The sequence below is a fragment of the Drosophila teissieri genome, chromosome 3R, assembly GCF_016746235.2.
Source record: "Drosophila teissieri strain GT53w chromosome 3R, Prin_Dtei_1.1, whole genome shotgun sequence".
In the NCBI taxonomy this organism is placed as follows: Eukaryota; Metazoa; Arthropoda; class Insecta; order Diptera; family Drosophilidae; genus Drosophila; species Drosophila teissieri.
In genome coordinates, this window is record NC_053032.1 from 29,918,611 (window position 1) to 29,941,248 (window position 22,638).

Consider the following 22,638-nt stretch of genomic DNA (forward strand, 5'->3'; position numbering starts at 1 on the left):
AGACCAAGAAACTCGTTTCGATGATAAATGGTTAGTCCGCGGTACAAGGTAATATTTATGTATTTTCGGGGGTTTTTTGTAAGCCTACATGGGAAACCTTGGTCGCTTCGATGACGTATTTGGCTTATTTAGCGGCTACATCAACGAAAGAAACACGTTTGCCAAAAAATGTGGGCGGGTAGTTACTCAGTACGTCTTCATAATTATTAACGATAAATCAGCTGTAAGCCAGTCGGACATGCGAGAAAAATGTAATATCGCAGGCAATAAAACGAAGGCTGCGCATCGTTTTCTGCAGAAGTCGCTCAGCAATTCGGATTTATTACTTTAGGAAACCCAATTAAATTACTATAAAATAGCTATTCATTCATCAAGTGTGTTTTATTCGATTCGTAATACGAAGGCCACCTGCAGTACTCATCCGTCCCTTTCCTATAGGTAGTCTTAAGGTAATGATTACCATGAAAACGGGCAGAAGAATACAATGGATATGTATAGATGGATGGCACACAATGCATGTTGCCAGTTGGTTGTCCATGTTTGCTATGGTAGCCAGTCAAGAAACTTGTTTAAACCTATGGCTAATTATTGTTAATTTATCAAGCTTTAAACACTTTGATATGCTCACTAAGCTATACTACAAGTAGTGGTATGAAGGTCTCTTCAAATGCAGTTTTAATATTACGTATGTAGATAAACCAAAGAATGAGCTTTTAAATTAGCTTTTAAATGAGCTTTATAATTATCCATTAAATTGTTTGATATAAGTTAAATTTTATATAAAACTGTTTTAATTAACAAACTAGTTATGATAAGATTGGAAAATGTTTTGTAAGCTGCGAATACCGTTGTACTGTTTCTACAAGAACTTGTTCGTATAACAAGCAGCTTTTGTACTTGTGCAAATAGCTTTTTTGAATCCAAACTGGAGCCACAACTGCGACTTTGTACACAGTAGCTGTGTAAAGTTGTATCTGTAAGTAACCAATCTACGCTGTAGATTGTCCCAAAAGGTTGGGACAAAGTCGGACTTGGCAGCAAAAGCTTCGCATTGTTGGCGGAAGAGGGGCTTTTGGTTTGGCGCGCTTTTCCGACCTGTGCCTGTTGCCGCGGAAGTGCTGGTTGCCCCAGGTAACTGACCAGGCATAAAGCGGCCCAAACAGAGAGCGGGCTATAACAATGTCACCCGCATCCGCACCACCATGTAGCTTGGAGCGAGAACGCTTGGATTACAATGGAGCGTTTAGTTCCCGGTCGACGTTCGACGGTGCCGAATCAGCTTTACCCAATAGATCGGATACCGCTTGAAACGAGTATAGTTTTCCCCATCGCACCGCTGCTGTTGTGGAAATGCGCGTGGAAGGGGAAATGCGGCACGAATTAGGAGCACCCGAAAGTGACCAGTGACGCTCATAAATAATCCAGTGAAAATGAAAGCAAATCCGGCGATTCTGCTCATTTCTTTCTCGCTTCTGGCCCTCCAATCCAATTGTGAAGCTACGCAAAAGTCGCAGCTCGGCCAGCCGCTTATACAATTGAGTCACGGTGAGTTGAGCATCCGCCGAGTCGCCCAGTGAAATTTTGCTGTATACTTGACCAGAACCAAAAGGTTCTGCCGCTTTTACGGTGCAAGTATTTTGACCTTTAACGCTTCCCTTGCTTCCACGCACTGGCTGAAAGCCAAGCCATCAAAATTTGGGACAATCAATATGGGCTAATTGCAAACCCGACGGGCACTGTGGACTGACCCAGGTGATTCGAACTGCCAAATCAAGGCAGGTGTACTCCTAATTGCGGACCCAGCACGCAAGCAAATTGTCAAGTTCCTGTCTTTGGGTTTTCGGAAACGCAGGTGCTAATCGATAAGTTATGCTATTGTTGTCTAAAGGGAGTGTGAGGGTTACAAGGGGTACTACCCAAAACCAATGCATATAGACGAACTTGTCGCCGGAGCATAATTGGTGCGGTGGAGCTGCATTCATTGTGGGAAATATGTTGCCATTAGTGCAATTGATCAAACAAACTCGAAAGCCTGTTACCAAAATAGGGGTAATAAAATCAAAAAACAGCACTTAATACAACTTGAAGGATGGGCAAGACACGATAATAAATCAAACTTTAGGATAGGTATAACTTATAGATAGATATATATATTTATTTATTTGGCGAATAAGTTTAAATCACATTTGTAAAGGCATCAAATCAGAAACTGTGCGTTGTTTACTTTCTATGGAAACGGGGTGAAAGTTCAAGAAACTGTTAAGCCGAAAATAAAAATAAAACCACGACACTTTCAGACAACAACGATGATGACTATCCAGAAGTGAAGGACGAAATTCACTTGGAAGACTTCTTTTGGACTGGCTCGGGGGATGGACCCCCGGATTTCCTGAAGAAGGTGCACACGGGGATTACCAAGGGCAAGGAAACGGTTTTCAAGACCGAAACGGTGGTGGCCACCATCTATGTGGATGGGAATAATGTGAGTTAACCCCACCACAAAGGAACCCAGTTAACCATCGATTTCCAGGAGATTGACATACCCATCTGCCTGGACTGCAAGCCAGATGATGGCGGCGGCACCTGGGACACCGGTGGTCCAGGAATGCCTCCTCTGAACTACTCCGCCACGGACCGACGTTATTGGCTGCTGACCGTGATGTCGGGTTTCTATACGGCAAAGGACAATCCCACGTTGGAGGAAAAGCTGGCTCGTCTATATCGTCTGGCTTTTACCAGGTGAGAATGGTTTAAACAAGTTATGAAATAAGTACTTAGCACAAATCTCCCAAGTAGACAGCAAACCCGTCACCTGGGCATCAATGGAGCTCAGCAGATCGAAGGCGTTAACCTACCGGCGAATCGAGAACGCCGCAAGTCCTTGACTCCGCCGACGAGAGTGGAAACCACGACGGGATCGCCAGCGGATGATGTTGAAATACTGGACATGCAGGACGAGGACGAGGAGCACTACATAAAGAGTGTGAGGCGACTGGGCGAGGACACCGAGTGGGCCAGCCACTCGCAGGAGGAGCAGGAGCAGTCGGAGGAGCAGCTCCCAATGGGGGTCACACCCTCGACCAGCACGGGCACGGAATCGATAGATTATGGAGCATACGTTACTCTAATCCCCTGGGAGCTCATACAGCAGAATGGGAAATCGGAAAAGTTGCGGGAAATGCACGAAACCTTGTTGACTAAGCAACCGCCGGTGCAACAACAACAGGAGCAGCAACGGAGGGCGGAACCACCACAGACCCAGACCCAGACCCATTCCCAGGCCCAGCCACTTTATAGGGACGAGCACGTCAGAGTTGTCATACACAACCTAACGCAAATTAGCGAGGCGGATGTGCAAAAGTGGAGCACCAACACCAATGGGTTCCGTGCCATGGAGCAGCACAACTACGTCAACCTCAAATTGTAAGTGCCTGCTGAACTGGCTGCCATATTATGAGTTTGATTAACCCACAAAGTGCACTCACAAAAACATCAATCCAAAGTTTTGTATAGATTCTTGTAACAATTCCCAAATATATTCTTCAGCAGCAATGATCGTCCCATCGCCAACCAAACGGAGCTGATTTACACGGTTTTGGTGAATGGTCGACCTGTTTTGGCCACCACAGCGGCAAAGGACATGGAACTGGTCACCGAATCCGAGGCGGTGAAGACTTTCGGACAGGCCGTCTATATGAAATCCGAACGTGAGTGGAGCTATCTGGAATATATCTGATACTATATCATTCTGCTTTCGATTCATATAGCGTATATTAGGGAGCCCACGGCCACCGCTTTGGCGCCAGTTCCTCGAAGTGGACAGGCTGGGTTCTTCAACTCGGTCAAGAACAATGTGGCCCTGGTGGTCATCAGCTCCTTGGCCATCCTGCTGCTGATGCTGCTGCTCGTGGCGGTTCTACTCCTGGGACGAACGCGATCCCGGCAACGGGAGCTTAGTGCAGTCAACAGGTATGGTCCTTCAAAATATTCAAATATATTTTATATAGAATACATATCCATTTCAGAAACTCCTCCCGCAACGAACTGCTCTCCGATGGTCAATCCATGCGACCCACGACCAGTGAGAGGACCGAGGGAGAACCGAGTCCAGGACATTCCCAATCCCGGGAGGCTGGCGTAAGAAACTTCTCCTACGAGAGGGAGCCACGCATCAGTTTCCCAGCTCCGCCACAGGAGACACGGTCCCGGCGAGAATCCATTTCCTCGACGACGGACAACACTTCCGATTCCTCGGTTTACTGCCCCATCAATCCGCCGAGTGCCGATGTCCAGAGGATCCTGGACGACAAGGCTGCCCGCTTGTTCGACGCCCATAAGAGGCGCCATCAGTACGATCGAGCCGAGGGTCACGAGGAAACCGTTTACACATCCGTGGTGTCGGAGAAGAAGAGCGACAAGATGCGACACAAGTCACGGAGGCGCTATCTGAACGAGAACCGCGTGGGCTCCCTGGAGACGAGTCCGGTGCAGGGTTCCCTGGCGGGCCATTCCTCCGCTGAGGCGTCCCCGGAAGTTATGCGCCGGAGCTACGAGAACTTCCAACGGAGCGAGGCCTTCAATCCGCACAACAACTACCACCGGAACAAGCTGCTGAACCAAAAAACCGGACGAGGAGCGTCCGCCGAGGCCATCAACAGCGAGATGATCCGGCATCTGCAGCCGTCTGACAAGTCGGATACGGCCAGTGTGGGATCCTTCCTGTCCATGGCCTCGGTGCGGGCCTTTCCCAAGAGCACTCTGCCGGAGCCCCTGAACCGCGTTCTGGATCCCGTCTTCGTCACCTACTACGACAACGTGAACGCAGTGGCGCCGCACAACTCCACCAGATCCCTGCGCTCCCACAAGTCGCTGGGCAGCAAGGACAACACCATAGCCACCATCGCCAGTTTCCCCAGTCCCAAGGCGCCGCCATCGGTGAGGAATGTGCGCTCCGCCTCGCACAGCGACAATCCGGATCCGGGAGTCGTGGGTCCCGTGGTCTGGGAGCGGCACAAGAAGAAGCAGACGCAGGGTGAGCCGGGCGGAGAAACCCCAAAGAGTAACAATAACGATGACGATGAGGACGATAAGGACGAAGGCGACGTTCGATTTGGGGCCAAGTCGCGTTACTAGGACAACCCGTAGTCGTTGATTTAGTTATTGTTATTGCTTGCACCAGTCCTGATAACCCGATAACCAAAACGTAGCTACTAACAACGTAGAGACCCACCTCTCCAGTCCTCTCCATATCAGTCGACCTGGTAAAGTCATTCCCCCGCCTCCCGTACTCAACTTCTCCAATCGATCTTCCCCAGAGGCCCACACCTATGCCGACTACAATCCCAGTCCGCTGCACAATCCGTCGGCCATTCGCAACCACTACGAGGGGCTGCTGGAGGGAGCTCTGCAGATGTACTCCAGCCAGGACGACATACCCATGCCCCTGCCCACCCAGAACTTCACCAACAACCGGAGGGCCACGAAGCGCGAGCACAGGGGCTCATCAGCGGGATTGCCGAGGTGGGTAACTATCCTGGAAATACTTACCATGCTCTGTATTCCTTGATCTTGCAGCTTTCATCCTTCGGGGGAACCCAAGGGCATAGCTGAACGTCCGGCCACCGCACAGCCGGAGAAGACGTCCAAGTCGGCGCACTCCACGCAGCCCCCGTCGCCCACTTACAGTGCCTGGGGAGGTGGCAGCATGTACAGCTCCCACTCCACCCTGAATCGTCCCGTGAGCGCAGGACCCTTCCAGCGGGTGGAGGCCAGATTGGATGCAAGTGCTCCATCGGGCAGCGGAACGGGAACGGCGCCCCTCATCGAGGCCATACAGTCCGAGCTGCGAAGGTTCAAGCAACAGCAGGAGTAGAGCCCACAACTGAAGATCTTAACCAGGACATGGCTATGGTGTATCCTTCATGTCCGAACCAAACATGTTTGCAATTCATTTAGAATAAACTTTTCTTAATACTCCAATGGGAACCCAGTTGTAAGGAAGTAGTTGTGCAGGCTATTTTATGTGGTTTATTATATTTACATACTTGAAATGGCAAGAACGACACGCAATGACATTAATTACAAGCTCTCACCAGCCCTTTTTCATGATATATAATAATATGTATTTGACCGAAAAACATATTTGCTGTATACCCGTTACAATATTCAATTAGAAGCGTTCTCTTTGATATACAAAAGTGTCCACGACATTCAGAGTGTCAAATGGGGGCCTACATCTGTGGGACATCCATCGGTGGGTGGCGTCAGTGGGTCTAGTTGAGTTCCTTCTGGCCCTTGGAGCTGTCCGCAAAGGACTGGGCGTCCACACTGCGCTTGCCCAGCCGGGGACCGAACCACAATCCCGAGGAGGCACTGGGACCCGTGCGCTTGTCCAGCACCTGTTGCAGGGCCAGGAGGTGGGCCCACTTCCTCAGCTCGGCGTCTCCGCGGCCAACGCGTGGGAAGGCCACCAGACCGCTGGCCCTCTTCTGGAAATCAGCCTCTGGAATGGCACACGCGTCCCCGGGGCGTTAGGACCAATTAGTCAACCGTATCCGGACGCAACGACTTACCATTGTAATCCTCCTGGGAGGCATCTCCGTAAATGCCGTCGAGGACGCCGGCCTCTAATCCGTCGCGCAGACTGTTGGCCAGACTGGGATCGCTGCGACCGACGCGCGGGAAGGCATAGAGCCCCATGTTGGCACCTCGCCGGTTCTTGTCGTGGTCCGGCTCTGGATGGAGTGTTTTGGGGATTGCAATTTATTCATGGGTTTTCATCACCATTTGGTTCTTAATTCTCCGTGGAATAAGCTATTTTCGTACCCTAACCGCCAAAATAACTCAAGTTACTAACTCATTTTAATGGGCTTCGTGCTGGAACTTTTCTTGTGATCAAAACAACCGTTCTTAAATTTGAATTGCATTAGTTATTTTCTTACATATCTTGCAAGTTTGTTAAGTACACACAATTATTTGTTTCTCATTTGACTCTTCTCAGGTGACTTTAGTTATTTTAGCGGTTGGATTTGAAATATTTCACCTTTTCGATTTAAAGAGTTTGATATAAAAAGTCACTGTGTAAGACTGAAATTGCATGCCTCTTCAAGAAGTGCTTTAAATGTTAAAAATTCATAAAGTAATAATGAACAACTTTTCTAAGTAAAACATTTTTATAAATAAATGGAAAGGTCTCTTTACCTTTTTCTTTTAAAGATGCTGCAAAATAGTATTGAAAATTATTATGAAGCTTTTTACTATTTCACTTTAAAGTTAACCAAAGATAGCAGCAGCCTTTTAGTCAATAGACTAGATTGTTGTATAAGAATTCCTTGAAAGCGTTTTTGTAACGTTTCTACCACTCACCAGCTGTACTGAATTCGGCGATTATGAAAATCACTAAGACTATGTGCACCAACATTGATTTCATAGCGGCAAGACTATTTGGGACGAAACACTGGCTTGGCGAATATGTTTCTCGGTCTGATGTTATACTCGGAACGGTCACTGTTCTTCTGATGCCTCTGGTCGAAGTTCACGTTCTTTTATAGGCCAAAAAAGCAGGCGGAAGGATGGCAGACAAACAAATTGCCACTAGAACAACGGGGCGGATGATGAATGTTGCTGCGATGCAAATCAGATGTTGCTAGCAACAGGTGGCCCTTAGCAACAAGTTGCAGAACTATGGTACTTGAGATTCGTTTATTGTTCACACAAACAAGGGACTTAACTAACGTTAACTGCTATGAAACTGCATTCCGGCCGTGGTTTAAAGCCAGCCGGAGATCATGCGTCCTGTGACTGTGGATTTGCCCCGTTCTCCGCCAGCTGCCGCACTGCTCTGACCCACCTTGATCGCCGGCTTCAGAGGAGCTGCTCCTGGCTTCTTGTCCTTGTCCTTGTCATCGGCAGGCTTCTTGTCCTTATCATCACCTGGCTTCTTGTCCTTGTCGTCACCCGGCTTCTTATCCTTATCGTCGCCCGGCTTCTTATCCTTATCGTCACCCGGCTTCTTGTCCTTGTCATCACCTGGCTTCTTATCATTATTGTCGGCAGGTTTCTTGTCTTTGTCGTCGCCAGATTTCTTGTCCTTATCATCGCCCGGTTTCTTATCCTTGTCCTTGGCACCGTCTCCTGGCTTGGAGTCTGCTGGACCCTTTTTGGACTCCTCCGGCCCGCTCTTCTTGTCGTCCGGCTTGGAGGCCCCATTGGTTGCCTTCGTTGCTTCGGGTGCTCCAGCTGCTCCCGGTTTCAGTTTGGGATCTGGCTTGGCATCCGAAGGAGCGGAGGGAGCTGCGCTCTTGGCTGCTCCATTCGTAGCTGCCGGCTTGCTGGCCTCGGTCTTAGAAGACTCCTCCTTTTTGGCCGCTGCCTCGGGCTTTGCGGGCTCTCCTGGTTTGGGAGCAGAAGGCTTAGTGTCTCCGGGTTTGCTTGGTGGTGCCGGAGCGTCCTTCTTTTGTGGGTCACTGGGCTTGCTGACAGTGCCAGCAGACTGGGGCTTCGGAGCTCCCGCACCCGGAGTTGGCTTCTGATCGCCGGGCTTGGGACCCGTTGCTGGCGGCTTGGAGTCCTTGGGAGGCTGCTGCTTATCCCTTTCGTCACCTGGTTTCTTGTCATCCGTTGGCTTGCTCGTCGTGCCGGGCTTGCCATCGGACTTCTGATCCTTGTCACTGGCTCCGGACTTTTCATCCACATTCTTGACCGATGCTCTTAAAGCAGCTGCAGCCAGCATAGAAGCTCCTCCTCCAGTGCCACCACTAGTTACGGACTTTTTGGACTGCAAATGAAATCATATAGTAGCCCCAGGGATGTGTAATAGAAATGTTGATTGAACTGTACCCCAGAGGCATCCAGCGGCTTCTTCTCCACTGCGCCATTGGGAGCATCCTCGTCATCGGCCAAGGATACCTCGTCGGCAGCCATCTTCTTTCGCATGAACTTGACATAGGCCACTCTTGTGGCACGCGTCACATCACCCAAGTTGGGATTGAACTCTGGAAGAGATCAAGTGTTTTGAAACATAAACGCATTGGACAGATCTTTGGTAAGTTACCAATCAGTTGGTTCTGGTTCATCTGGAGACCCTCGTTCGCCTGCTCGATGATCTTCCTCCTCAGGCTTCGCTGGCTATGACGTTGCATGGAGGACCGCTTGGAGCCAATGGGATCGGAGGCGAAAGTATTCTTCCTCGCAATGGCGTTCCAATCCTTGTCTCTGTTAAGAATAATAACCTTTACTCAAAGGGTCTCAGAGATTCTATTGTACCCACCCCTTCTGGGTCTTCTTCCTGCCGATGACCTTGGCCAGCGAGGAGAATATATCTCGTCCGCTCTCGGACTCGCTCATTTCCTGCTTCAGATTCTCGACAAAGCCAATCTGGAAGTCCTTGAGGATGCGGCGTTCCATCACCTTGCCCTTGGTGGTTCGAGCAACTCCTTCAAAAGTTTAAATAATAATTTATTATGGATTGGCTCCCTAGAAAATAGTATTGCCCTTAAATGTAGTTTCCTAGCATACCATATCCCAAATAGTGATTCAAGTTGTGAACTTTATTAGGTATTCATTAGCTACTTGTAAAAAACTATTCATATTCACTACTACGACTATCTTAGGACAAGTGTGAGTGGCCAGTTTGGATGTGGGTAGGCTTCCCTTACCCTGCGACTTCTTCTCAATGTCGGGCACATCCCAGCTATTGTTGGTGAAAATCTCCAGCAACTCGAAGCGCAAGGAGCTGATGTCCTGGCGCACCTCAATGATATCATCCTCGGTAATGCCGTAATCGTCCCGCCGCCGCTGCTCCGCCGTAATGTACCTCCTGACCAGCAGCTTCATCACTTTGTCATGCAGCGTCTGTGCCCGTTCCATGGACTTTCGCTGGGAGTTGGTGAGAAAGGAAGCATTGGGGGTGGAAGGACACAGAAAAGGATGTATTAGACGTCGCTTTGACGCACAGAGAGCTCTGCATGGGCTTGATTGAAAATGATTTCGCTAAAGATTTGTATTGATTGTGAACCGCCTCTCACTGCGAGGTGTTTAAACTTGGAAAAATCCAAGTTCTCCAAACGTTACTTACTTTTAAAAGTTACATGAATCGAAGTACCATTTCAATGTAAAGTACACTGAATTTAATTTATCTTTATATATGCGACTATGCATAGGCCAAAATATTCAAGGGATATTGCATTTCTCTGAGTGTAGCTTACCATGAAGCTCTTGGTGCGTGACGGTCGCTTTCGCCCCAGCGTCTTCCTCAGCATCTTCATGTTGGGACAGAGATTGAAGGGCGGCGGAATGGTGCCGCCATCCTCGAAGTAGCTCATCCACAGCTGGGATCGGGCGAACTTCCACTCGGTGTCGGCTCGCTCCGAGATGATTTGGTAGGAGTTGGACATCATGGCAATCAGCATGTTGAGGAGCACGATGATGTTGATAACCGAATAGGAGCCGAACATCAGCAGGGCCCAGAAACGGGTGAAGCTCTTGATTCCAGCCAGATCGAAGGAGACCAGGTCCACCAGGCCAAAGGAGGCCCAGAAGAGCGATTGCGATGTCTCGAATAAGCTAAAGTACAATTATCAATATGATAGTGCATAGAAATAAAAGTAACATACTTGGAAAATCTACGCCAGATGGTACAAGCCTTCTCCTGGTCATCAAAGTCAGCCACATCGGGATGCAGGTGGTAGCACTTGTTCTTCTCGAGCTCAGCGTAGTACCACAGCAGCTGGTTGAGACCACATCCGAAGGCAAACAACACCAGTGTGTAGATGAAGAAGAACTTGATGATATCGATTATCATGCGACCCAGTGAGACTTGCAAGGGTCCCAAGTGCGGATTTATGGAGAAGATGTGGACGAGCTTCAGGTAGGAGAAGACCATTCCGGCGGCAAAGGCGCCCTCCGATAGAAGCATTGGATCAAACGGATGCCAGTGCTCCCGTGGGAAGTACGGATCTATGCCCCGGAACCAGAGATCGCGCTGAAATCAATCACTTACAGTAACTGCAACAAATCCAGTAGCCAGATGGACTCACATGGACGATAACCCAAGCGGTGGCTCTACAAAGAATCCACGTCACATAGAACATGTTCGATATGTAGTCCACTATGTTCCACAGATCCATGATGTACTCGAACAAGCCATCCGAGTACAACGACTTCAGTTCCTCAAATATCAGAGCCATTATGTAGGTGATGATTGCCAGTTCGATGGGACCCGGTAGGGAACCTCTCTCGTGCTTGCGCCAATCCTCCAGCATGGTCAGCATCCAGGGAAAAGCAAGGAGTTCAAAGGTGATTTGCACCACCCTCAGCGAGGCAGCACCCAGGAGCACTGTGAACGGGGGCACATTTAGATGGATGGAGTACTAAGCAGCCACTTTACGCACTCAGGAAGAACATGTAGGAGCAGGAGTGCGTGATGAACTTGACAAAGGGCTTGCGCATGAACTTGGCCCCATCGGAGTCCGGGGCCAGGATGTACTTCAAGCTGTAGAGGGGGAAGCTGCAGCCCAGCTTCACCACGTCCATCAGCTGCTGGGAGGCCTGTTTGCGCCGGAATCCCGGCAGTCCGTCGTACCAAATGGCGGCCAGCAACTGTTGCACGTTCGGATGTGCCACAAACTAGGAGGTATAAAGAGGTATTAAGATTAATGTTATCTATTTGTAACAGTTAGCCCTTTGAAGCGGGCATAATTCCTTAAAGAGAACCTAGTGAGAATCAAAGGACTGGTCCAAACCCACCGTTTTCTGCTTGTAGCGAATGGCCAGCTTCAGTCGTTCCAGGGTTTGCCGCTGGCCAAGACACCAGATGTCGTGGGACGGCTCGTGGTTGAAGTTGAGCATCACCTCCAGCTCCATGGATGTGCGTGCGTGGTCCAGGAGCGAGGTCCCGAAGTCCTGCACCATCTGACGCATCTCCTGTTGGGCAAACACAAACAAAGGCTCGCATTCGCATTCGCATGGACACTAGTGGCACACTGGCCACCGCTTACATTGCAGACTACTACCGTACCGTGTATTCGGCACGAAACTCCGATTCCATCGCCTGCAGGCGCTTGAGTTCCCAGGACAACTGGAAGGCGGTCAGTACAGGGTCCCGGGAGCTGAGCGCTATCAGCGAGCTGGCGGACAGGGCGCGGTATGCGTTGATCCTCGACTGCGAGTGGCGCAGGGAGTCCGACGTCTGGGAGGTCACGCACTCATCGCAGCCGCACCTGTAACAATTGGCCAATTTAAGTCATCCCGAAAGGACTACAAAGGACCTCTCTATACTTATACAAAGTTACTTCAAAAGATAAACTGATATAAGCCGCGTTAGCAAGGACATTGACCCCATTTAAGGACATTCAAGGACCTTCTTCTTTTTCCACAATCAACATCACACCCTGTATAAACATTTCACCCTAATTTGCCCGCAATTATCTAAAATTAGGGGCACCCAGCGAGCTGCTACATAAGTGTGTTGCCAATTGGACAAACAATGGAACGTGCCGCTCGAAGGACGAGGAAGCTCACTACATAGCTACATCACTGAACCACTGAACCACTGCATCCCTACATCGCCACTCACTTGACGTCGTGCGGCATGGGCAGCGTGGCCCCGCGATCCAGGAGGATTTTGAGTATCTCGTAGTTATTGCGGTGGGCGGCCAGGATCAGGGGCGTGATGTCCACGGTGAAGGTGGACTTGGAGCGGTCCACCGCCTCCCAGCTCTGCCAAAGGAGGGGAAATGAGTAAGATGTGTGGTGGCGTATCCTGCGGCAGGATGTAACCTACGTAGGGCTGGCCCTCCTTGTGGTTGGTCTCCTCCCACTGCAGCAGCTCCTCCACGGCCTCCACGTACTCCTCGGAGATGGCGTGCAGCAGGGCGTCGCCCACCTCGATGTTATGCTCCAGCAGGATCACCATCAGGTCGAAGTTCTCGTTCTCGATGGCCGAAATGAGGGCGGAGCGGTTCATGGGGTCCGTGCAGTTAATGTTGAACTTGTCCGTTCCCTGGTACTCCTCGAGGATCCTTCAAGGACGAAAGCATATTAGCCAAGTTACTCGAATCCGGAGAAGGGTGTCCTCACTTCTTGACACCTGGCAGGTCACCCCGCTCGCAGGACAATATGAAATTCTTCTCCACATCGCTGAGGATGTACTCCTCGGCCATCATCAGGTCGTAATCCAGGCGAGAGCCCAACGCCTTCTCGGCATCGGATTCCGTATTGCTGCCCATCTCTGCACTGATTTACTGGTCTATGCGAACGCGATAATCAGGATCAATCAGTCGGTAACACTTCACATCTCACAAAACACTGTGGGCATTTATCCCTGCTCCTCGGGGAGCGAATCCTTGGCGTAATCCTTTCGCGCACTGTATCCTTTAGTGCGCCATCGTGACGATGTTCCGCCTCCAATTAGCCGCGTTGCACTGCTGAAAAGTGGCAGCCACGGTTCGCTATATTCCACTAATTACATTAGTGCCCCATGTGGCTAAAACTCGGTCAACGTGTGGGCGAACCCCAAGTCAATGGGCCCATTTGACCGCACTTCTTCAGTTGTGGGGCTGCATTTGGAGGCAGCAACCGATTTCAGCGATTTCAGCATAGGAATTCATCGCCCATTTGTGGTTGCAGGGCACGTGATGAGCTGAGTTCGATTTTCGAAGCCCCAGCAACGGAATCGCACCGCTTTGATGCCTGAAAATCCATACTGCCCAGTGGGTTTTGTGGATGAAGTGCAAAAGGTGCTTATGGTTATGAATGGAATAGCGAATCTGATACCATGAAGGTGTCTAAAAGTAAGCAACAATGCAGATCATTGCACAAAATCCCACATTGCATTCTTGTTAACACCTATTCAAGCCGCAAGTGAAAGCTACTTAATATGCAATGAGTGGCATGAGGGTGTTAATTTGCGAGTAAACAAGGAATCAAAGGCTTTGGGTTCATATCCCAGAACTATACACCCAGAAAGCTGTTCAAAATCCGGCGGTTCGACGAGAACAGCCCTTACAAATGGGAAACATGGCAAGCTTTTAAGCTCCTGGCTAACCAACAGACCCAGAAAACACACCACACTTGCAGTTTACAGTCGAGTAGCTGCGGAAAAGAAATGGCTTTGAATGCCTTTTCGGCACTGGGTCAGTGATTCCGACTTGCTGATTGATTAATATTGATTAATCAGGGCGGGCACAACTAAGAACCCCATGAAATCCCAACTCGTCCTTGGCAGCCGAGCGTCTTGAGCCTTGAATGTTGAACGTTGAATGTTGAATGTTGCCCACTTCGGGGCGCTCGCAGGGCTTTTGTATGTCAATGCACTTGGAACTAAATGGCAGCCTCCTGGCCAAAGGCGGAGCAAAGGAAAAGGAACAAACCCACTTCCACGGAGCACAGAGCCCCTTTGAGATGTGCGAGGATGTGTGTTCGAAAGGTGGGGTTCAATGGAGCTCCGGGCGGAATGGCATCGTACGTGTTCAAGTCGTACGGGGTTCCAACGGGGCCAATGCACTCCACACTCCGCGCGCATTGCTCCAAATGGCGGTGGAAGGAAGTGGTGGCCCAAGGAATTTCAAAATTAAAGCCACCGCGGCAGCTGGGAACTCATTAAGTGCGAATTAATTAGAGGACATAGCTGAAAGTACCTAAATGCCATTCTCGTAATTATATCAAGGTACGCCCCATTGCTCAAATGTGGCTAGCTGAACTTCTGCTCATAAATACTCATAAAATCGATGCCATCTTGAGTGTATACATGTTTTTTTGCCGTGTACAACTGTGCGGCACTCAATGATTCATTGGCCTCCAACAGAACTCCTGCCTTATTTAGCTTTAAAGGGCCCTTGTGAGTTATGTGCTCAGTTTTCCACGAGAAAAGCGAAAGAGCTCATTTTCCCTGGGTTTGCGTAGCAGCTTGCACTTTCACTGTCTCCCCAACGGAAGCGTCAAGATTGCGGAATGAAATCTAATTTATGGCCATCTGTAGTAAAATGATATCTCTGAACCCTCAACGTGATCTCCTCAAGCTCATGAAAGTCAATAATATCAATACTGATTTGCTTTATGACACCGATAAGAAAATTATGTGTTTAAGCAAATTGAAGGTACCCACGTAGATTTTATGAATTGCAACTGTTGAATGATGAATTTAAAATTAAATTTATTGCATTTTCAACTGATTCGCAAATCATTGAACACTGATAAGTTTACATTTTGTAGATTGTTGTACTAACTTCTGCGTTGTTTATTTTTTCCACCTATGAAATCTGGATGAAAATTATTTACTACCCTCCAGCTCAACATATACGTAGTTCAGCTCTTGGTCAAGATAAGACAACGGATTCCTTTTGTATAAAAAGGCGCTTCGGCTTCGGAACAGCATTGAGTTGCAAGACTTGACCAAAATGAAACTGTTCGTATTCCTCGCCTTGGCCGTGGCCGCAGCCACTGCTGTGCCCGCTCCCGCCCAGAAGCTGACCCCGACGCCCATCAAGGACATCCAGGGTCGCATCACCAACGGCTACCCGGCCTACGAGGGCAAGGTGCCCTACATCGTGGGTCTGCTCTTCAGCGGCAACGGAAACTGGTGGTGCGGTGGCTCCATCATCGGCAACACCTGGGTCCTGACCGCCGCCCACTGCACCAACGGAGCCAGTGGAGTGACCATCAACTACGGAGCCAGCATCCGCACCCAGCCCCAGTACTCCCACTGGGTGGGCAGTGGCGACATCATCCAGCACCACCACTACAACAGCGGCAACCTCCACAACGACATCTCCCTGATCCGCACCCCGCACGTCGACTTCTGGAGCCTCGTCAACAGGGTGGAGCTGCCCAGCTACAACGACCGCTACAACGACTACGCCGGACACTGGGCCGTGGCCTCCGGATGGGGCGGCACCTACGATGGCAGCCCACTGCCCGACTGGCTCCAGTCCGTCGATGTCCAGATCATGTCCCAAAGCGACTGCAGCCGCACCTGGTCTCTCCACGACAACATGATCTGCATCAACACCGATGGCGGCAAGTCCACCTGCGGAGGCGACTCCGGTGGCCCTCTGGTCACACACGACGGCAGCCGCCTGGTCGGAGTGACCTCCTTCGGCTCCTCCGCCGGCTGCCAGGCCGGCCACCCCGCCGTCTTCTCCCGCGTCACCGGATACCTGGACTGGATCCGCGACAACACCGGCATCTCCTACTAAGCAGCTGATCTTTCCCAAAAGTTCAATAAACGATTATAGCAAAATAGCGAATTCATTCATTCAACTGTAGATATAGTGGTAGATATAGTGGTAGATATAGTGGTGGATATAGTGGTGGATATATTGGTGGATATAGTGGTGGATATAGTGGTAGATATAGTGGTGGATATAGTGGTAGATATAGTGGTAAATATAGTGGTGGATATAGTGGTGGATATAGTGGTAGATATAGTGGTAAATATAGTGGTGGATATAGTGGTGGATATAGTGTCTGGAAATATATGGAAACATTTCAAACAGAACAATCCAGATGCAAATTTATTTATACTAACAACTCCTTACATTATGTTTATACACTTTATTAATGTCCAGCAAATTTTCAATTTATTGTATACATTATTTAACTCAACTAAACTATGTGGGTATTGGCTTTACTTATTAACTGAAGAAATTATTTATTTGCACAACATGGCTATTCGATGCATAAATTTGAATCTTAAGCTTGCTCTACTAAATAAATAAATAAAGCCCATCCCGATTAGCTTTCAATGCGGTTCGAGTGGTTCTAGTAGTTATTCGGTTATCCATTTGTCACTGAGTGTTCCAACTGCTTGATTCCTTCCGATGCTCAATGGCCATGTGAGATGGGATGCGAAGAACACCGTCTGGTTAAGATTAAGATGGAGTTTCAATATTGTTCCTTATTTGCCAATAGTTCTGGGATTACTTTGGTAAAGCAAGAACTCATCTGGACCCATCCCCAATACAGAACTGAAGTCGTTTGCTATAATCGTTTATTGACCTTTTGGGAAAGATCAGCTGCTTAGTAGGAGATGCCGGTGTTGTCGCGGATCCAGTCCAGGTATCCGGTGACGCGGGAGAAGACGGCGGGGTGGCCGGCCTGGCAGCCGGCGGAGGAGCCGAAGGAGGTCACTCCGACCAGGCGGCTGCCGTCGTGTGTGACCAGAGGGCCACCGGAGTCGCCTCCGCAGGTGGACTTGCCGCCATCGGTGTTGATGCAGATCATGTTGTCGTGGAGAGACCAGGTGCGGCTGCAGTCGCTTTGGGACATGATCTGGACATCGACGGACTGGAGCCAGTCGGGCAGTGGGCTGCCATCGTAGGTGCCGCCCCATCCGGAGGCCACGGCCCAGTGTCCGGCGTAGTCGTTGTAGCGGTCGTTGTAGCTGGGCAGCTCCACCCTGTTGACGAGGCTCCAGAAGTCGACGTGCGGGGTGCGGATCAGGGAGATGTCGTTGTGGAGGTTGCCGCTGTTGTAGTGGTGGTGCTGGATGATGTCGCCACTGCCCACCCAGTGGGAGTACTGGGGCTGGGTGCGGATGCTGGCTCCGTAGTTGATGGTCACTCCACTGGCTCCGTTGGTGCAGTGGGCGGCGGTCAGGACCCAGGTGTTGCCGATGATGGAGCCACCGCACCACCAGTTTCCGTTGCCGCTGAAGAGCAGACCCACGATGTAGGGCACCTTGCCCTCGTAGGCCGGGTAGCCGTTGGTGATGCGACCCTGGATGTCCTTGATGGGCGTCGGGGTCAGCTTCTGGGCGGGAGCGGGCACAGCAGTGGCTGCGGCCACGGCCAAGGCGAGGAATACGAACAGTTTCATTTTGGTCAAGTCTTGCAACTCAATGCTGTTCCGAATCCGAAGCGCCTTTTTATACAAAAGGAATCCGTTGTCTTATCTTGACCAAGAGCCCTTCTGCATGTATGTAAAACTGGAGAGCTGTAAATTTTGATCAAGTTATCATCGCGGGCCGTCACCCACTGATAAGTCCACTACTAGTGATTTCTTTTGCTAAATTATGGCCCACATTTGAAGTGGAATGACATGTGCCATAATTGCTACTTACTTTTAAGTTTATTAATAACATCTAAGGACATTCGAATCACATAAGATATATTATATACTCAGTTTACGGAAACGGGAAGTAAAGTATTTGAGATTTATAAGAATCTCATCTCATAGGAAAGTGTTTATTACCAATCCCTAAAGGAGGAAATGTAAAATAAATCATACGACTCGTTGTCCAGTTTTTTTACCGCTTACCTAATTGATTTGTAGATTGAAATCGATTTTACGTTTGCGGCTGCTTATCAAACAACAAATAAAAGAAAACACGCGCAGCTTTTTTCATTATGTATTGGAATTGTATTTTATTAATAATCAGCTATTATTTCTTAAAATTCGTTTGCCTCTATCTTCTTAGCGATAAATTACTAAATAAGACACAAGATATAACAGCGAATGTTCTTTATTTATTTGAACCTGTTTAAGGCACATATATGCTCTTAAAATAAGATAGTTTTCTTTTAATAATAGATTCCGGTCTCTTCCTTGATCCATTCCAGGTATTTGGTGACTCTAGTGAAGCCAGCCGGACCTCCAACCTGGCATCCGTAGTCGGAGACAAAGGAAGTGATTCCGATGAGCTTATCGCCCTCCTTTGTGACCAGAGGACCACCAGAATCACCCTGGCAGGTGGCCTTTCCGTCCGGAGTCTCCACACAGATGGTGTTCTCGGAGGCGGTCTCAGTTCCGTAGTAGGACTGGCACTCAGCCACGGATATCACCTTCAGATCCACCACTCGCAGATCCTCCACCACATTGCTGCCATCGTAGATGGCACCCCATCCTGCGGCCTGAACCCAACTGTTCTCGTAGGAGTTGTAGCGGTCATCCAGGCTGGGAAGCTCTATTTTGTTGACCAGGCTGTAGAAGTCCACATGGGGAGTCCGGATGAGGGCCAGATCATGATCGAGACCCACGTAGTGGGGATATCTGATGAAGTTCTCACTGCTGACAGTGTGGCGGAAGGCGGGCTCATTGTAGTTGATGGCGCCATAGTACAGAGAAGCCTCATCGGCACTGTAAAAAATGATTTATTAAAAAGAGCTAATTATTTGTAAATTCAAATAATTTACTTAGCAGTGCAGTGGGCAGCGGTGAGCACCCAAGTGTGTCCGATTATGGATCCCCCGCACCACCACCAGTTCCCGTTGCTGTTCAAGCTCACACCCACGATGTAGGGCACCTGACCCTCGGACGCCTGGTTTCCGTTGGTGATGCGACCCTCCACTCCTCCATGGCGAATCTCCAGGTCGCGTGGGTGGACCAGCGAGTGGGGCACAGTGAGGGCACTGCAGACCCCAAGGAAGGCGAGCGACAAGAGTGTAAGACCCCTCATGTTAGCAGACTAAAACGCTCCGTGGTGGTCCCAATATAATATAGCTAAAAATTATATGGCCATCATTATCAATGCTAATTCAAAGAGGGAAATCTTATCGCGGCAGTCACTTTTATCAATGAAAAAGTTTAATTTATATTAGCAGATACTTAAGCTGAGTGTTTGGCCGTATGAATGAAGTGCTGGCAAAGAGAATAACAGCTTTAAGTGCTTGAATCTATTCAGATAGGGCATTATTGTATTAGGTATTTTATGAGTGGCAGTATGTTTGAACATCTATTGTTAGATTATGAATAATTTGAATAAAATAGATATCATTAAAATAAGTTCAAATCTGAGTTTTATTCAGTGAAAGAGGTTTAGCAACCACATTTAATAGTGAATGCCAGTCTCCTCCTTGATCCACTCCAAGTAATTGGTCACTCGAGTGAATCCAGCCGGCGCTCCAGACTGGCAGCCATAAATGGAGCCAAATGACGTGACTCCGATCAGCTTATCACCCTCCTTTGTGACCAGTGGGCCACCGGAGTCTCCCTGGCAGGTGGACTTGCCGTCCGGAGTGTCCACGCAGATGACGTTATCGGTGGCGGTCTCAGTTCCATAGTAGGCCTGGCAATCGGACACGGAGATCACCCGCACATCCACCACTCGCAGATCCTCCACCACATTGCTGCCATCGTAAATGGCGCCCCAGCCGGAAGCCTGAGCCCAGTTGTTCTCGTAGGAGTTGTAACGATCATTCAGGCTGGGCAGCTCTATTTTGCTGACCAGGCTGGTGAAGTCCACATATGGAGTCCTGATCAGGGCCAAATCGTGATCCAGGCCAACGTATCCCGGATACCTGATGAAGTTCTCACTGCCGACCGTGTGGCGGAAGGCAGGCTCGTTGTAGTTGATGGCGCCATAGTACAGTGAAGCCTCATCAGCACTGAGGGCGTAAGATTAATCTTTAGAAGCTGCTTTCTTTATTGTATGTATTTTCAACCTACCCAGCGGTGCAGTGGGCAGCAGTGAGTACCCAGGTGTTCCCGATGATGGATCCTCCGCACCACCACCAATTGCCATTGCTGTTCAGGCTGACTCCCACGATGTAGGGCACCTGACCCTCGGACGCCTGGTTTCCATTGGTGATTCTGCCCTCGATGCTGCGCTGTTGGACCTTCAGGTCTCGTGGGTGGACACTGGTGTGGGGTACAGTGAAGCCAGTGCAAATGCCCAGAAGGGCTGCCAATAAGAGTAAGCACGCCTTCATTTTGTATACTAAGAGCTCCTGTGGGTCTCAAACTTTTATATAGCTCATGAAAAGTCATTATCGATGGAAGAATAAAGGTGTTTAGTCTTATCGGGCAATAAATAATTTTAATTTATGCCACCGAATGGATTAACGTAGTAATAAAAAATAAAACTTAGTAATAATAGTACTTCAAGCTCAAGCAAACAAACGATTAATGGCATGCCTCAAAATATATATTTAAATTGCTTTCAATGCGATGAGTTCCTGTATTAATTCCCAGTAATATGTGTCACAACAAGTGAAAGACTTCAAAGAACCCCAAGGCACAGAAATGGCAATCGAGGGTCATGTGATATCCTTGAAGTATTGCAGGGAATAGTGAGGCGGAAAAGAAAATACGATTATGGCAATCAAAAGGGAGCTCCACTTTCGGAACTACGGAGCACCAGCAGTATCTCCCAAAGTGAGGCGATGGCTTGAAATCCGATATAGTTTCTGAGGAACGCCACGAGCCGAGTGGGCGAACTCATTCCTCATTAAGAAGCTATTGGGAATGCTTTTGTTTGCATTCTCCGAGCTTCTCCTTGACGCTGAATGTGCAACATCTCGGGGCAGGAAACTCACCACACGGCACGGAGAGCTATTAAAGCCGACTCCCAAACGAAGCGTGAGTCAGTTCCCGACTGGGCGTGCAGGCATTCAGATCGCTCGCAAGGATAACGCGCAAGGATGCGAGCAAAACGCGGGGAGTAAACAAAGCATAAATAATACAATTAAAAGTTGAGCGCGCTGCCTTCGCACAGGACATTCGCACACTTGTAGCCCATTTCCTTCGGGCAGTGCAACACAAAAGTGCAGGCATTAATTAATTTAATGCATATGTTGCCCATCCTGGCAGTACAAAAGTGGATCCATTTGAAGCGAGTGAGTAAGTGAGTGAGTGAGTGAGTGAAAAGTGTTCGACGAAGCGCTTAAAGGACCGCGCTGTTTGCCGTGTGCGATGCCCATAACAACGGGGTTCGCGATTGCCTTTTAAGGTGGGGCGATTAAGTCACGCTCCTCCGTATCAGCGGCATCGGCCGACCAGGAGCTTGGGGGCATTGACACTGTGGTTTCAGTGCGGAAACTAAAAACCATTAAGTCCTGACTTGTCATACCAAGAGGTGTTGTATCATTCCAGGTGCAAATGTATCCTTTAAAGCTCTGTGCTGTTATACCTTTAACTCACAGCTGCAGCATCTAATATTTTATTTAAAATCCCATGTTTTAGGCGCTAGCCACCACCGAAAGCAAATGTTCCCGCCCAGCTCTGAAGGACACATCCGAGTGTCGCAGCGTGACTAGGCTAAGCAGACCCCGCAGATTGCAATTATAATCCCCAAGGGGATCAGGTCATCAGGATGCACCAGGTACTCAGCTACGAGACGGCGGTGCGGGCCAACAGCTCTCGGGAGTTCCGCGAGTACGTCTCCAAGCGCACCTGTGCCTCCCTGGTGCTAACGATTGCCTTCTTCATGCTGATAACAGGTGAGTGCATTCGCAGGACAGCGCCTAATGAGTCACGCTTGTGTGTCCCGCTTCCGCAGGATATCTGCTCGGCAATTTCGTGGCCGAGCGCAAGTACCACATACGCCAGATGACGAAGGACGGCGGCAGGTCCGTGAAACTGAGCAGCGCGGAGTATGCCAGCCTGCAGGAGCTGCAATCATATCAGAAGGCCAAGAGCCAGCTGCTGCTGGCCGCCCAGGAGCTGGACAAGCTGCAGCAGCAGGACGAGAGCGAGGGGTACCTGGCCACCTCGCTGAACACGGAGATCTTCAACAGGTACATATCCTGCACGCAGGACATACCGCCCAACACGAACATTGGGGCCAGCCAGTTCACGGAGCAGCTGATCGACAACACGGTGGCCAGGCAGCGCCACTGCTTGATGATCATCCAGCGGGTCATCGACAACCACCTGGCCAACAGCCAGCTCTAGGGCGGCACGGATTCCAGGACTGGGGGATGG

At 49.4% G+C, this 22,638-nt stretch overlaps 8 protein-coding genes across 12 annotated transcripts; 3 read left to right on the forward strand and 5 right to left on the reverse strand.

The window, feature by feature from the left end:
* Nucleotides 1-1,364: 1,364 nt before the first annotated feature.
* LOC122620896 lies at nucleotides 1,365-5,889 on the forward strand. 2 transcript variants are annotated; one of them, XM_043798570.1, is made up of 9 exons: nucleotides 1,365-1,545; nucleotides 2,298-2,482; nucleotides 2,531-2,739; nucleotides 2,797-3,423; nucleotides 3,547-3,707; nucleotides 3,768-3,969; nucleotides 4,026-5,032; nucleotides 5,316-5,520; nucleotides 5,575-5,889. In XM_043798570.1, exons 1-9 carry the CDS (start codon nucleotides 1,431-1,433, stop codon nucleotides 5,870-5,872), a joined length of 3,009 nt encoding a protein of 1,002 aa, XP_043654505.1. In that variant the 5' UTR covers nucleotides 1,365-1,430; the 3' UTR covers nucleotides 5,873-5,889. The 2 variants fall into 2 exon arrangements, with proteins under 2 accessions (XP_043654505.1, XP_043654506.1); XM_043798571.1 differs by having other exon boundaries at nucleotides 3,550-3,707.
* A 127-nt stretch (nucleotides 5,890-6,016) lies between these two features.
* LOC122620897 (cardio acceleratory peptide 2b) lies at nucleotides 6,017-7,502 on the reverse strand. Its single transcript, XM_043798572.1, has 3 exons — nucleotides 7,366-7,502; nucleotides 6,573-6,734; nucleotides 6,017-6,502 (listed from the first exon to the last, which is right to left on the reverse strand). The coding sequence occupies exons 1-3, from the start codon at nucleotides 7,427-7,429 to the stop codon at nucleotides 6,273-6,275; spliced, it is 456 nt and encodes a 151-aa protein (XP_043654507.1). The 5' UTR covers nucleotides 7,430-7,502; the 3' UTR covers nucleotides 6,017-6,272.
* A 266-nt stretch (nucleotides 7,503-7,768) lies between these two features.
* Nucleotides 7,769-13,226, reverse strand: LOC122620475 (transient receptor potential protein). Its single transcript, XM_043797953.1, has 14 exons — nucleotides 13,078-13,226; nucleotides 12,782-13,019; nucleotides 12,575-12,717; nucleotides 12,017-12,218; nucleotides 11,746-11,922; nucleotides 11,391-11,625; nucleotides 11,037-11,335; nucleotides 10,614-10,981; nucleotides 10,206-10,563; nucleotides 9,657-9,876; nucleotides 9,269-9,434; nucleotides 9,053-9,213; nucleotides 8,839-8,993; nucleotides 7,769-8,776 (listed from the first exon to the last, which is right to left on the reverse strand). The coding sequence occupies exons 1-14, from the start codon at nucleotides 13,224-13,226 to the stop codon at nucleotides 7,769-7,771; spliced, it is 3,879 nt and encodes a 1,292-aa protein (XP_043653888.1).
* Nucleotides 13,227-15,376: 2,150 nt separating this feature from the next.
* Nucleotides 15,377-16,239, forward strand: LOC122619926 (serine protease 1). Its single transcript, XM_043797151.1, has one exon. It carries the CDS (start codon nucleotides 15,396-15,398, stop codon nucleotides 16,191-16,193), a length of 798 nt encoding a protein of 265 aa, XP_043653086.1. The 5' UTR covers nucleotides 15,377-15,395; the 3' UTR covers nucleotides 16,194-16,239.
* A 731-nt stretch (nucleotides 16,240-16,970) lies between these two features.
* LOC122620250 (serine protease 1) lies at nucleotides 16,971-17,838 on the reverse strand. Its single transcript, XM_043797628.1, has one exon. The coding sequence runs from the start codon at nucleotides 17,812-17,814 to the stop codon at nucleotides 17,017-17,019; it is 798 nt and encodes a 265-aa protein (XP_043653563.1). The 5' UTR covers nucleotides 17,815-17,838; the 3' UTR covers nucleotides 16,971-17,016.
* Nucleotides 17,839-18,444: 606 nt separating this feature from the next.
* Nucleotides 18,445-19,411, reverse strand: LOC122619536 (serine protease 3). The gene is made up of 2 exons (XM_043796523.1): nucleotides 19,131-19,411; nucleotides 18,445-19,074 (listed from the first exon to the last, which is right to left on the reverse strand). Exons 1-2 carry the CDS (start codon nucleotides 19,391-19,393, stop codon nucleotides 18,519-18,521), a joined length of 819 nt encoding a protein of 272 aa, XP_043652458.1. The 5' UTR covers nucleotides 19,394-19,411; the 3' UTR covers nucleotides 18,445-18,518.
* A 305-nt stretch (nucleotides 19,412-19,716) lies between these two features.
* LOC122619535 (serine protease 3-like) lies at nucleotides 19,717-20,660 on the reverse strand. The gene is made up of 2 exons (XM_043796522.1): nucleotides 20,383-20,660; nucleotides 19,717-20,321 (listed from the first exon to the last, which is right to left on the reverse strand). Exons 1-2 carry the CDS (start codon nucleotides 20,643-20,645, stop codon nucleotides 19,766-19,768), a joined length of 819 nt encoding a protein of 272 aa, XP_043652457.1. The 5' UTR covers nucleotides 20,646-20,660; the 3' UTR covers nucleotides 19,717-19,765.
* Nucleotides 20,661-21,325: 665 nt separating this feature from the next.
* Nucleotides 21,326-22,611, forward strand: LOC122621661. Of its 4 annotated transcripts, none has more exons than XM_043799603.1 (3): nucleotides 21,326-21,790; nucleotides 21,898-22,154; nucleotides 22,214-22,611. In XM_043799603.1, the coding sequence occupies exons 2-3, from the start codon at nucleotides 22,028-22,030 to the stop codon at nucleotides 22,606-22,608; spliced, it is 522 nt and encodes a 173-aa protein (XP_043655538.1). In that variant the 5' UTR covers nucleotides 21,326-21,790; nucleotides 21,898-22,027; the 3' UTR covers nucleotides 22,609-22,611. The 4 variants fall into 4 exon arrangements, with proteins under 4 accessions (XP_043655538.1, XP_043655540.1, XP_043655539.1 ...); XM_043799605.1 differs by having other exon boundaries at nucleotides 21,326-21,555; XM_043799604.1 differs by having other exon boundaries at nucleotides 21,326-21,551.
* The last annotated feature ends 27 nt before the right edge of the window (nucleotides 22,612-22,638 follow it).